Genomic DNA, 13,719 nt, shown 5'->3' with positions numbered 1-13,719 from the left:
AACAAATTGAAATTAATGGCAGCAAAAGGTATGGAACAGCTTAGTATTTTACTCCAACACACGGGCTCTGTGTTGCCTTCTGTTACAAATGATTAAATTAATTTACTTTGGCACATAGAAACTACAGGCTTGAAAACAAAATTAGGCTTAAAATATCCTGAAAAGGGTAAAGATGACGTATGCATTTGCGTGCTGCTTTTAAGGAAAGAGGTCTCCGTGATCGTTTTTAATAGGTAAGATGTAATATAAGACACTGGTTTTTAAATGCTTCGTACCATCCATCTTTTGCCTCATTTCCTCTCTATTTTATAACAAACTTTCTGCAGAGCGGTGTTCACCATTCCTCCTCCCCATGGGTTAATCGGGGAACGCCAAGAGGCTTTTCTTCCCGGCTGCCCCACACAGGGATGGACTATCGTGAGGAACTCACCTTTGATGAGCCAAAATACGGTAGTAACTGGACTCACAAGAGCAACAGCTAGTGCGTGTAAAGAACACACGCATCAACCTATTAAATACGACTGCCCGGCTCCTAAAGGCCGGGTGGAGAAAGTTCATTTGCAGAAGCGATTGGCACAAACGCTTCAACACAATCAGCGCGCCCGGCAAAAAAAAAAGGGGAACGTCAAGCAAACGGTGGGTTCGATAACAATATTTGCATTGAAGGGCAGTATCGGTAGAAGCTGCAGCAGCAGGAATAGCAGCAAAACTGATCACAAGGCCCTGGCGAATGGAGAAAGACAGTTTTCCCAAATGATCGCTGGAAGCATCCTGCAATTGAAGAAGTTCCTCTATTACGCGATTAGAAGGAAAGGGAACAGGTGCTGGAGGGAAATACCGAGGTGGACGGGGGTACTGCCTCGTGGCAGGTTGGTGTCACACCAGCAACTCCTCCAGCGGGACACTTTTTCTTATCACCCTTTGACTCAGGGATTACATCTGTCCAGTCGTCACCTGCATCATCGGCACACTGGATTGTCTGGACAGTGTGCAGAAAAACATGACACATCATTTCACCTTGACAAATGCCAGCACTGCCTTTCTTTCCTGGCTGACGTAACAGGAACAAAAGCCAGGCAGCGACAAACATTTTCAAAATACAAAACATCCCACTGCAGTTTCAGATTGTGACTCCCAGCAAGATTACTGCTGGACGAGTAGAGAAGACACACACAAAAAAAGACTTTCCTGCGCTCATCCCTCCATCTGCGGACAGCACAATGAAAGCAATCATCTCCTCTAGCAGACTCACTACCTAAAGAAAAAGTGACGTGTGCCCGCAATTGTAGTTCAAGCTGTTTCCAAGACACGCGCTGGGACAGCGATTGATTATCAGGGTAGATCGAGAGCGCCAGCATGGAGGAAGGAGAGAAGCAGCAGTTGAGTTAAGCAACATGGTCCTGACTATCCACCGGGTCACGCGTGCTCGAAAAATGATGATTCTTTGACAGGGACAGCAATGTGTACCCCACGCAAAACAAGCTGAGGGGAATTGGAACTAGATGATCTTTAAGGTCCCTTCCAACCCAAACCATTCGATGATTCTATAATTACAGCTAATTATCTCTTGCTCTAGGAAAGAAGGAATTCCGTGGGTATAAGGTTACCCTGTCTGGTTTGTTGTCATCATCGCCTCCATCTCCGTTAACAGGAGTTTTTGCTAGCGAACTGCAATGAGACCAAGTCCCGCTCGAGGAACTGTTTAGCACCAGAAAACGCAACAAAGGTTGGAGGGGAGGGAGCAGAGGCGAAAACTGCTGAAGAACGCCTACGGAGGAGCAGTCTTTATCAGCGGCGCAGCGAAGGCGAGAAATAACTGCAGGGCTGGAAAGGGTGGTCAGCTCAAACACGAGCCATTGCTTTTCGGGGAGGCAGGGCTAAGAAATAGCTGTGTAAAGGCATTTAAACTCCCTCTCGTGAGACAGATAAGAGAGGAGCAAAAAACAGGGCACGGCGGGTCTCAGCAGGAGAAGTACCGGTGTGTTAATTGATTTGCCGTCGGCCAGAAATAAATCATATCATCCATTGATAAGTGGCACCATTTGACAGGATATAAACTGCGAGTGTCTTTGGGCTCGTGCTGGAACAGTCCATTTTGCTTTCATTATTCAGAAATGATGCACAAAAGGTCACGGCCAAAAAAAATATTTATTTAAAATTAAAGCCCTATAATCCTATGTAAAGTATATTTAATTTTTTCGATGCATAAGAATGTGTAACGCCATGATTCTATGAACTGCTGTTCCAATATAATGCCAGGGAGATGTCAGGAGTTGCTCTGAAAATAAATACAATCCGTACTTTGCACATCTCCAGTTTTTTCTCTACAGAAAAACCAATTTTACAAAACTTGACTGTCCAGAATAGAAGCAAGCTAAGGGACAAAGATTACCATAACCTCTACAGCTCATGCACACGAATTTTTCTCTCTCATCCCCTGCTCAGCACTTAACATCTTGCTCGGAATAAATCTGTGGTAAAAGCCTGGGAACAATTTATACGGCAAGCCCGTAATGGTGAGTGGAGCAGTAAGGGGAAGAAAGAGCACATGCACAACCACTTATTTAGACTCTTGAAAACAGACCGGGTGGTCCTTAAATCTCTCCGATGCTCATGGTTTAAAAAAGGGACAGTTTTATATCAAAGCACTTTATCCCTTCACTGTAGCGCTGTCTTAATCTACAGAAGCTACTCTATGAAATATTAAGCAGAGGCAAAACATACGCATCCCGTAAGCTCAGGCTGAAGAAGAACACGCATCTTCCCTCCATCTTCCGGCACGCAAAAATGGGCTGAATATTATTGAAAACACCACCTGAGAATTTGCTTTTATTAACCCATTTTAATTCTGTTCCCTTAATAAGCTTAAATGAATGCTTGCTAATGTGTTTTTCCAAGCACATCTCTTGGGTGTATAAAGCCTGAGGCATCAATGTCCACGGACATTCAGAGACAAGAGGCTACCAGAGAGCTTCCACCACATCGCGCTCGGTGCTGCCGCGGGTATTTGCCAGTCTGAAGATTGCTCACTGACGTGGTGCGAGCTAATTCTTGTCGCGCGTCTTCACGCTTGGCTAGAAAGAATTGCTGCCTCATTACAAATTTAATAATGACACTGTGATATGGTATAACTCTTCTTTGCAATCTCCTTCTCTTCCATTTTTTTTTTTCTTTCTTCTTCTTAAAGAAGATATGAAACCAATTAACTGTTACAGAGTCCAGGTATTTTTAATTATTTTTTTCCCCCTCAAAGAAGGAAACCCTATTTTTCAAGATTTTGCTCAGGCAGTTTTTACAGGGCTTAGGAAACACGTCCACAATGCTTTTAATTCCAGGTTCCTGCAGGATCCTGATAAGCTTTTTACTTTTCCTTCATCCACATCTACTTTGAGAAAGCCTGGGAAGAATCCCATGCTTGACATCTGCCTGTACCCTGAATGATTCACAGCTTTTCCGAAGAACAGAGAGATTCGTAAGAAACCCTCTTTAGGGAACTGTCCTCTCTACCGAACGGGTTAGGAATGAAAATCACAGCGTGGGGAGTGCGTGTCCCGTTCCTCTCTCACCTGTCCACCTGCTCCCCGGGAGAAGCACAGCCCGGCGTCGCAACGAAGCCGTAGGGAGAGCGGGGCATTAAATCTACCTTGCACCTCCAGCACCATCAACCACAGGCTGCGAGAGGGTCACAAAGCAGGACAGCTATCACGCTCATCCTCTTCTCGGTGTGGGGAACGAGACGATCCTGCAGGTAAACGCACACGCTGCCAAAGCACAGTGGTCTGCTGAGAAAAGGTTACGGTGGGTGGATGCTTTCAAGAGTCACGACAAAACCGGGCTTAGCCGCTTGCTGCGCAGATGGTCGCCCCAGCGTTTTGTTCGTTTTGCCATTACTCAGATACTCACAGTAAGAAATCTGGAAATATCAGCCCAGTACAAATTAAAAAATAGCTGTTTGCATTTTTTTGGTCTCTCTTTTTAAAGTTCAGACCAGTTTCTTCCTGATCCAAGTTTCCGCTACCTGATGAGCGCAGAGCAGCCAAGCAGCAATGCGATAACAGGGCACGCATCGTCTATTCTTAGGTACACCGTCAAGCAACCATCAGGAGGCAAAAACTACCGTCCTCACCAAACAGGCAAAGGAGCTTGGCTGGCCTGTTTGTGCAACGTGGTCTGGAAAACAGGACGTTTTTAAGAAGGCTTAGCCCTCCAACATCATCAGCTGCAAATGAAATGCAGCGAACCAAACCAAACCAGAGGTCAGGCCAACCCAGAGACAGTGAACAGCACCAGATGGTCCAAAGGTAAGTACAAGCAACCCTGCAGCAAGTAGACATCTGCCTCTCGCAAAAGCCCGCTTGGGTGTCTAGCAGCCCAAGATGCCATTAAACCCATAGGTATGAGATTTTATAGCCCGTAAGAAGTTTCGATCAGCACTAGCTAAAATAGTTCATGAGCCACACGAAATTCTATCTGACCCATTTCTGGAATCCCAGCACACGGTCAGCTTCAAAGACTTCCTACAGCAATGACTTCCATCCAGCGGCGAGCGATACACGTGGGGTGAATGCAGCACTACTCCTGCGTAATCTAAGGACACATGGATTTTTGTTAAGTACTCACTGAATAAGGTGTACCTCGAAAAACGCTGGGTTTAACTGTTGTCCTGGCCAATCTGAACTGCAGTGCGAGGGAGGAGAGGTTCCCCAGTCCCACAACTAGAAGTCTCGAGAGATTGTTTCACACGCTCATTTCCCCACCTTCATCTTGCCTGATTCACACTGTGCCATCAACGCGGCCGATGTAATCGGCAGCCTGGAGCCTTCCCAGAGCTCCAGGAATCCCAGGGAAGGTACGAATGTGATCTATCTGACTGCACGGATGAGCTTAGTTATGAGGAAGAAGACCTCCAATGGCAAAGTAGGTTAATCCTTTGCTGCAAAAGACCTAGTTCTGAGAACACGGCAGCGAAGCACGGAGGAACATTCCCAGAACTATAAGACCTGACGAGTACTTTCAGCAACTTGAATCACAAGCCTTGTTTCAACGCAACCATCTCTCCCAAAGCCCCTGCTGATGGGAGTTCCCACCACGAAGGCCATGGTGCTTCTAATACTTTAGCTATCTGTCTACATGTTACGTCCCATGCAGGATGTAATTAAAGCACAACCTGACAATAAAAAAGGGTAGGGGATTTAGAAGAATATTCTATTATATTTTTCCTTCCTCCTCTTCTCCCTTTCCCCCCACCCCGCCCAGCAAAGAAATAAAACTGAACTGGGAGATGCCAGACTACTGAATTCACTTTCTTTTCTGCAGGATATTTACCTGAGGCCACCTGATAATCTGGAAGGGGAGAAATGAAACCTCAACACACAAATAAATGCTGATTTGAACTCAAAGACACCACAGATTCACAGGCCCCCCAGACTGAATGATGCTAAACCAAAACACACTCCAAGTTTCACTAAGGTGCACTGTAAAGACAGCAAAACAAATTACAGTCGAGAATGCAAGGAATTCGAGAAGGAAAGAAACTTATAATCAACCATCTCCAGTATCATGAGACACCTGGAAGCATCTGCCACGGACTGTAATTAAGACAGGTGAAAACACTGCAGAGACGACGCAGGACACGTGCAAATGCAACGCTGTTCAAGTATGCAGTACCGTGAAAGGTACTGCGGGGAGGAATCCACACTATATTAACGATGACAGGGTTAGCTCAAGAGAAATAACTATTTTACTGCCAACACCAGAGACAAGCAAGCAGGCAAACTATCCTCTCCAGCACTGCTCTTTCACTCCTCTGCGCCGCAGTACTTTCAAGAGGTATAACAACATGATGGATTCTCCAAACACCTACATCCGTCATTTGATTTGACCTCCACAGGGCACGTTCTTCCCTGCAACTTTAGTTAGCTTTATCTTAAAAACAAAAAAGGAAGGTAATGCGGGTCATCCGAGCGAAGCTCGCAGCCAGGCTTATTTCCTTCCTGCCCGCAGGGAAACAACCGTGACTCCCCAGTTCGGCGCTGCCTGGATGCGGCACAACTCTTGGACTGCACCATCACGCACCGGACGCCTCGCACCGCAGCCAGTCCACCCCACCCTTCAGAGAAGGAGACAGCTACGGTGGTACCAGCTGACCTCATAAACAGCGGGCCCTTCTCATCTCCAAGTCACGTTCTCCAGATGATCATTTTTTGCCCGAATCTGAGAAACTTTGCTTCTCCTGAGCCGCCCAGAGTAAATGAAGTTAACAGTGGAAAGCACATCCCAAATCACAGCCTTGAACTTGTGCCTAATGCCTCCTGCTCAGCACCATGAGAACTGTCGCTTAAGGCTCTGGAAGGAAACTGCCATAACGTACAGCCATGGTGAGACAGCCTGTTTTTCAGTGCCTTGGGAACATTAAGTATTTCAGTGCTCGCTCGCTCTCCTCTACCGCAGTAAATACTGCACTTTAAATCCACCCGATAGGTGTTTAAGTCCTGCTATTAATCTTATTTTCAAGTTCTGGGACCCGAAGTACAGGTTTATGGGTTTATTCTGCAAGCTGAGAAAGCCTGAAAGAAACTATCATAAACGTAGCCCTCACCAATTACCAGGCAACATCCTAAACAAGAACATTTTTGTGCAGGGCAGTGTCCCTGCCATCACTCCTTTGCCAAAGAGTTCAAGCGATCTCCTCTGTCTAGAAAAAAATACCCAAAGATCGCCACGCAGTACCTTAGAGTGGGATTTACGTTAAGTTTCTGTGCCTCCGTACAATACAAGGCTAGAATCAGCTGTGATGACAGAGCAGTTGGGCATGAGCGGTACAAAAGGCTGTAACACACACATCTGGCAGTGTTGACTCACCAGCTTCATTTTATGGTCATCTCCTATCTGTAGGAATCTACGACCGTCCTTGCGCAAGCACTGAAACGTTCAACACAGGTAGGGCAGCGAGAGACGAGTGGGAAGCGGTTGCATTATCACCTTCCAGGACAAACGTGTTAAAACAGCAGCTAGACCGAGCGGGAATTGCACCCGTGAACCTGAACGCAGCCATCTAGCATCCTCCCCTTGAAAACAGGCACCAGGCAGCTTCGGATTGAGAAGAGACTCCTGAAAACACAGAGGGTTACCGAAAACAAACCCACAACTCTTCTCAACGCAGTGCATTAAAAATTCTTCAGCTTCCCCCCACCTTCAAAGAGGCATCAGTCTTTTTAAAGCCTACAAAGCACGGCGTGGAGCTGAGGGAGGAAGCCTGCACGCAACATCACTTCTTTCGGCCGATGAAAGATGCTTGATGAAAACCCCGAGAAAGCCAGGGCTCTCCCTGCAAAAGCAGATTGCTCAAGGGAAACCCCGAATTCCCCATCCCAATCCGCACCGGGCTGAGACATTAAGACAGCCAAGCCACACTGTGCTCGGAAACAGGGATCTACTGAGGGATAAAAAATTGCTTCTTATCCCATTATTAATCTGCAGAGCGTTCCCATCCCCTGTAGAGAAACGGAGATACAGAATTTTAGCTCAGAGCATACTTGGCTTGAAAGCAAGCCAACACGCAGATTTTTTTTACCGCTCTTACCTGCAAGATTAATCTGGGTACCGCTCCCATGTCTGCAGACGCAGAACACCAAGATCAAAGTGCCCACGAGCTACGTGCACAAGTCGTATCGCGTCCACCCGTTCCCACCCCGCAATCTGCACTGTGAAAACAGAGTTTTATAAAATAGCAGAGCCTCCTCTCTAGGCAGAGGATTAGCTACCCCGATACAACTTTTGTAGCAGAGTCATCCACACATTATTACAGCTGCACGTACACATTGGGTCTGCAAGCATAATGAAAATATGTCATCCAGGATGCCAGGGAAGGGTGGGCTTTTACTCACGTGGCCACGCTAAAGTGACCATACCTGGCTCCAAGAGCAAAAAGAAAGAAAACCCGGGGCAGAAGGACAGCAGACAGCCCCCCAGTCTCCCCAAGCCACGGAGAGGGTAAAGAACAAGGACTGGCACTTCCGATAACCTCCTCCAGCTACGGCACCTGCTAGGAATCACCAGCACACGGTTCCCACCACCCAGGAGGGGATAAGAAAAGATCACGACGACCATCCAAAAATGAGAGCCTGTTAAGAAGATTAATCCAGCCTTACACCGTGACCCCAATAAAGCCCCGCTGCGCGCACTCAAGGAACTGAACTGAAATTCAGGTGCCTGGCAAGGTGCTGGTTTGGAAAAAAGGCAAAGCGTCTTCCAGAAAATCAATAATGTCAACAGTTGTTTCAAATGCTTTGAATCTAGAGAGGGGAGGGAAAAGCATTTTCCACATCTTCCTGTAATGTCCTCCTTTCCCGTCATTTCTCCTTTCTTCTTCCTGCCATTTTTCCATCCCTTATCGCCATCACGCATCAAATTCTGAATATTCAGGCCATTTTACTTCATCGACCCTTTCCCACTTGCCCCCGCACTCGCTTTGTTTTGTTGGTTGGCTCTGCTACTTTCGGTAACTTTTCAAAACTTTACCGGCTGTGGGAAGTCACACTGCGACAAAAGGAAAATCCAAATTTTGCCCTCTTGGTGCCATCTCGTTATTCAAATGTCTTCAAAATTTTCAGATTACAAAGTCTCTGAATCTTTCAATTTTAAAGTTTTTAAACTTTCCCAGAATGCCAAAACACAGTGAAAGGAGATGACATCTTAGTGCTGATGTGAAATACTTCTGAGGAAAAACGCAGTGACGTATTGCAGCGAACCATCTTGAAAATACTTGTTTCCAAAATCTAACCGTTCAAAGGAAAATCATTTTGGACAGCGTTGCATGCAACTTCGTTAACACCTAACAATAGCACAGAAGTAAAATGCTCAGTTCCTAGATTGAGATCGTTCCACAAGTGGTAGTCATTACTCTCAATGAAGAGTCACGACGGCCAGTGCAACACTAGAAGAAAATCTAAAGCTCAAACACGCTTAGGGTAAAAAATAATGTTACCTTTTCTCTCCAAAATGTTTCCCGTTGATGCCGTGCCCTAATTTTCAGCTGGTCACACATCCCATCCCAAGAGCTGAGATTTGGATTTGAGCCATGCCAATGTAATGTAAAACAAGTTTAATATTTCAGATGGATGGGTCTGGCAAGTCCCTTCCTTCCAGATGTCATTTAAATTTTATAGAGAGGCATAAGAAAAGTGATTTATGCAAGATGGAAGTCCTAGGAGGAGCAGCCTGTCACAGACAATACTCGTACTTCGTCCATCGCTCCAATATAACGGCAAAATCGCACAAATTCAAAGGAAGGAGACAGCAGGGAACCAAACCTCTTGGGAAACCGGAAGAAAAGCAGATCTTCCCACTTCTGTGTCAGCAAGCTGGTAAAGACTGACGGTCATTCCTATTTGGTGGCCTTCGTGAAATGAGCTGGTAGCGTCAGCTTTCCTCCTACCCGGTCGTATGGCTAAATCACATCTGGAAATAAGTGTCTCCTTAAATGACAATTTCAGCAAAATAGACAAAACCAAACGAAACCTTAAGAGGATGAACTGATCTTTGATCTCCACAAAGCACTTCCATCAGAACAGACAGAAGCAGCCAAAACTAAGCTATCTGTGGAAGTTTTGGCTGCAATACGCCACTTGTTAGCATTTTTTTTAAAACAGAAGTATTAGGCATCGATGATTTACTGGCGTACTGTTACACAACTTGCTTGATCTCTCCAAAATCTCCAAACTCTGTCTCTAGGAGCTGGGTATATTTGCTAGCAACTTGAGGAGAACGCTGGCTTTTCAGTACACCTAAGCACAAACACAGGGTGCCACTCCGAAACACATCAAAGCGCTAATAGATAGGAGGTAACCTATAATAGTAAGAAAAACCACCTTCCTCATCTCCATTATCCCAGTTCAGGAAAAACCTCTGAGCAAGACTGTAAAGAGGAACAAGAGAAGGTGCTCCACGAGGAATTCTTTAAAAGGGACCAGGTAACAGCAGACAGCCGCGCTTCCAAAGGCCATTTTAGCATCTGTCAATGAGCAATCCAGAAACAAAGCAGTCATTCCTCACTTCTTAAATACCAGAGTCCAACGAAGTCAGCAGAAATGCACCCTTTACTCCACTGTGAGGAGTGGAGTAAAGGGTGCATCTTCTTCTCCCAGCAAAACAATTATTCCTGCTGGTGTTCATCCGGGCAAGCTCTCCTCCCTCTACTTCCAGCTAATGAATCAAAACCAAAAGCTGCACTTAACAAAACCCACGTTTGACCCTGCATCAAAGCTGTACCTTGCTCTGCTTTGATTCTCCTGCAGATAAACAAAACAAACCGAGTCTCTGGTCTACAATCATCTCATTTCATCCTATCCTCCAGGCAAACTGAACTTCGGTCCTGCTAAGGATGGGGGCACTAGAAGTGCCCTTGTATAAACATTCCGCTTGTCTCAATTACTTGGTCTTTGTGTGTTCAGCATTTTACAGACACATGAGCAAGTACAGGCTTCCTCTCTTCTTTTTCTCTCATTCCCTCTTCACATCTGGTTAGATTCAGGACAACTAATCCTTCAATTACAAGCGGAGTTAAAGCAGAGTTGCAGGGAAAATGGTGTGTGAAGTGTCTGTTTACGTCTCCAGCGACTGAAGGAACCATTATCATCCATCCGATTGTCACAGGGCTTTGCATCCTATGGCCATTAGGATTTAATTCTTTTACATCATAACTAAAAGTCATTTACTTGCAGGAACTTGCAATTAAACGCATCCCTACGACCACAGTTGTGCGAGTTGTAATGTTCCTTATCCTACTTGTTTGTCAGCGCTGAAACAGGCACCCATCACTTCGTCTGAGGAAGTGCTCGGCGATTTATTCTGAAGACAGGCACACGCCAATTTGATTTGAGGCCGGTCAAACGCAGAGCGCAGATGGGATCACTAAGACTCTTTGCAACACCGTCTCCTGCTGATTGATGACTACTGAGCACTTACCCCCAACCTCTCCCCAAAACGGCTCTCTGCGCTGCCTGCAAAGTCCCCAAAATAACCCGGCCCCCCCTCTCCAGACAAACCCCACGGCTGTGGGTGAGGAGCTCTCTAAAGCAAGACTCCAGTGAAGCGCCTTGCTCTGCAGCCAGTGCTTTATTCTAAGCCAAGCAGCGATTCCCAGACTCTGAGGCTGCTTTCCTCTCCACTCGCGTGCAGCAGACATGGCTTGTTACCTCCCACCGTGCAAAGCTGTGAAAAAACAACGAGCCAACAGTAATTTCACCGTTGCCCAGAGCAGCAAAATGTGTTCCGGTGGCTAACCAGCTCCATCAAACCCCTCCAGTTGTTCAGCCCCGTAGAGCGCACATACCCTCCCCTCCTTTAAGTTCGCGCTCCCAGCGCGACCGCTAATGTCAAAACAACCCTTTTTTAATTGCTTTGCATTTAAATGTTTCCCCTAATTAGAGACGTTTTGAAGCTTCCCATAGTCAAAGGCAGGTAAGAAGGATGCAAGTCAAGACAAGGTTTCTCCAGAAGACCAAAAAAATCTAGTTTAGTCGTCTTAAAGCAAGAAAAACAGAACTGACACCAAAGTACCAAACTGCCCTGACTTTTTGGAAACCCTCCCATAGAATCCCATGTTTTACACTTTTCCAGGGGCAGTGAGATGGGGAGTATTTTTTTCCTGGCTGGGATCTCAATTTCAGGCCGGAATTTTCCCAGCACCTGCCTCCCTACTAAGATGTAAAAGTTTGCCCAGTCGCACTCCACCTTTCTCTGTGTCTCCGAAACGATGCTCTGCATTCACTGCTGTCCTCTCACCTTTCAAACTTCAGCAGGTTTTTTCAGACAGATAGGAAAACAAAGACCGGCGCTCGCAAAAAAACCACACGCAACACCGCGTTGCGTTCCCTGTATATTCTCTGCGATCAAAATACAAGGCAAGACCTTAAGCCTGACAGCAGGCTTCCCTCTGGCAAGGACTCACAGGATGTTTTTAACAGACGGAACCACTGAACGTTGCTGAAGTCAGAGGTATGGTATTTGCAGACCTGTTTCTGGTAGGATTATGGATTTGAAGGATCTTTGGCACTCATCCATTTGAAAAGCATCATGCATTAAAATGATGCTTCAATATCTAGGAGATTGCGGTACCGTGCAGTATCTGCCTGTGCGTGGTACCGACAGCTATTCTGTGGAAGAAACTGTCCCAAAACAAGAATATCTGCAGAAAAATATGAAGTGGAAACACCAGATATAGATGCGGAGACATCCGAGTCACACTCATCGTGATGCATAACCTCTGCTAACATCTATCTTGTCCTACAGAACCCTCTCCTCTCACACAAATTTTTTTTCCAGACAGAAGAGGAGCCAAACATCAGGGGGGGAACCTCTTCTCCTGCTGAAATGTAACCTTGCACATTCCAGCCTGCATCAGCTCCCATCCCACTCGTAACAGCCCATTCTCATCTCACAGTGCCACTGCAGCAGCACGGCTTCTCAAACGGAAGCTGAAGCCGGATATTTGGGGTTGGAGCCTGGATGTGCACAGTGTCTCGCTTCTCCTCCGGGAATCCTAAGGAACTACCAGGAGAGAAACATAGCTCCCAGCAGTGCGCTACAACAGGACTGTCTGCTCTAAAAAGACTTGCAAAATTCAAAACAAAACAAGAGAGGATGGTCATACAGAAGCTATCTGAGATGCTTTCTTGCTTTATGCCCAGTAACAGCTACAAAGGAGGCAAAGCTTTCTGAACCTTACCCATAGTCAGCAGTAGTCTCAAAAATGCAAGACAGCGCAATTTGATTCAATACAAAAGGATCATCCCCACTTCAGTAAGTCTGACCTAGTCTTCTGTCACCTAAATTAAACGTTTCCTTTATGATAAAAAGAAGAACATTAGATTTTGCACTTCACGATGAAGAAAATCCACGCCTTTAGCTAGGATTTCTTTTAAAGGGTTATCTTTCACAGGGAAATGCGCTAAGTCACGATTGAAAAACATAAGGCGAGCTATCCCTAGACGCCTCGGGGAAATCAGCTCTGCACGGCAGTCTGCCCTTTTTGGTACGTTTGCCCGGATGGGAGCTCTTTACCTGCGATCCCATTCACGGCTTTTAATAAGAGCAGGCTGCAGTCTGCCCCAGATGGTGATTTATGTCTCAGCTTTCCATCGAAGAGATGCCAATATTTGTAAGCTGACCCTGTACCCTTCATTTTATTCTGTCATCTCTTAATTATGCTAGACATTTTACGCACAAAGTGCCTTCACAAAGCGCAAGCAACGAGCAGAATTTATAAGACACAATGGCTCTGCACAAAGAGGAGCCTCCAAAAATCACTTCGTGCCGTTCCTGTTTCCTAATCAGAGAATCAGTTCTCAACATACAACAAACGACCCGCTCGTATTTCACAAGACACAGCTATTTCCCACTTTGAGGAAAAAGATCGTGTTTAGCAACTGGCAAAAAACTAAGTGAGGTCTACGCAAGATTTTTCTATTAGCAGGAATACCCCTGAGATGAGGCAGTTGATGGGAGAACAAAAAGACAGAATAAGTTCGGCAATTCTTGTGAATAATTAACTTCAGTACAAGAAAACGCTCTTCTTGGAAAGTACCTTTCCTGAGCAAGCACAGTTCGCAATGATACAGATAACTCCAAGTAACAGGAAGGAAAAGGTGTTAAATAAATGATGATAAACGTAAGATTTCTCCAGGAATGTCCCTTTTCAGGGCATCTGCAGAAAAGTAT

At 45.8% G+C, this 13,719-nt stretch overlaps 1 protein-coding gene across 5 annotated transcripts in view; it reads right to left on the bottom strand.

Annotated features, from left to right (window-relative positions):
* FRAS1 (Fraser extracellular matrix complex subunit 1) overlaps positions 1-13,719 on the bottom strand; it is a 160,062-nt gene that overhangs the window by 113,464 nt on the left and 32,879 nt on the right. Inside the window, exon 1 of one of the 5 annotated variants that reach the window (XM_075750919.1) lies at positions 7,583-7,627. The exons of the other annotated variants lie outside the window; for them this stretch is intronic. Coding sequence (XP_075607034.1) covers positions 7,583-7,612 — 30 coding nt within the window. The 5' untranslated portion in view covers positions 7,613-7,627. Of the gene's footprint in view, positions 1-7,582; positions 7,628-13,719 lie in introns of those variants that run through there. 5 annotated transcript variants of the gene reach the window in all.

This window comes from Balearica regulorum, chromosome 4, assembly GCF_011004875.1.
Source record: "Balearica regulorum gibbericeps isolate bBalReg1 chromosome 4, bBalReg1.pri, whole genome shotgun sequence".
NCBI lineage: Eukaryota > Metazoa > Chordata > Aves > Gruiformes > Gruidae > Balearica > Balearica regulorum.
The sequence above is the reverse complement of the archived record's forward strand: the minus strand, read 5'-3'. Positions and strand labels throughout refer to the sequence as shown.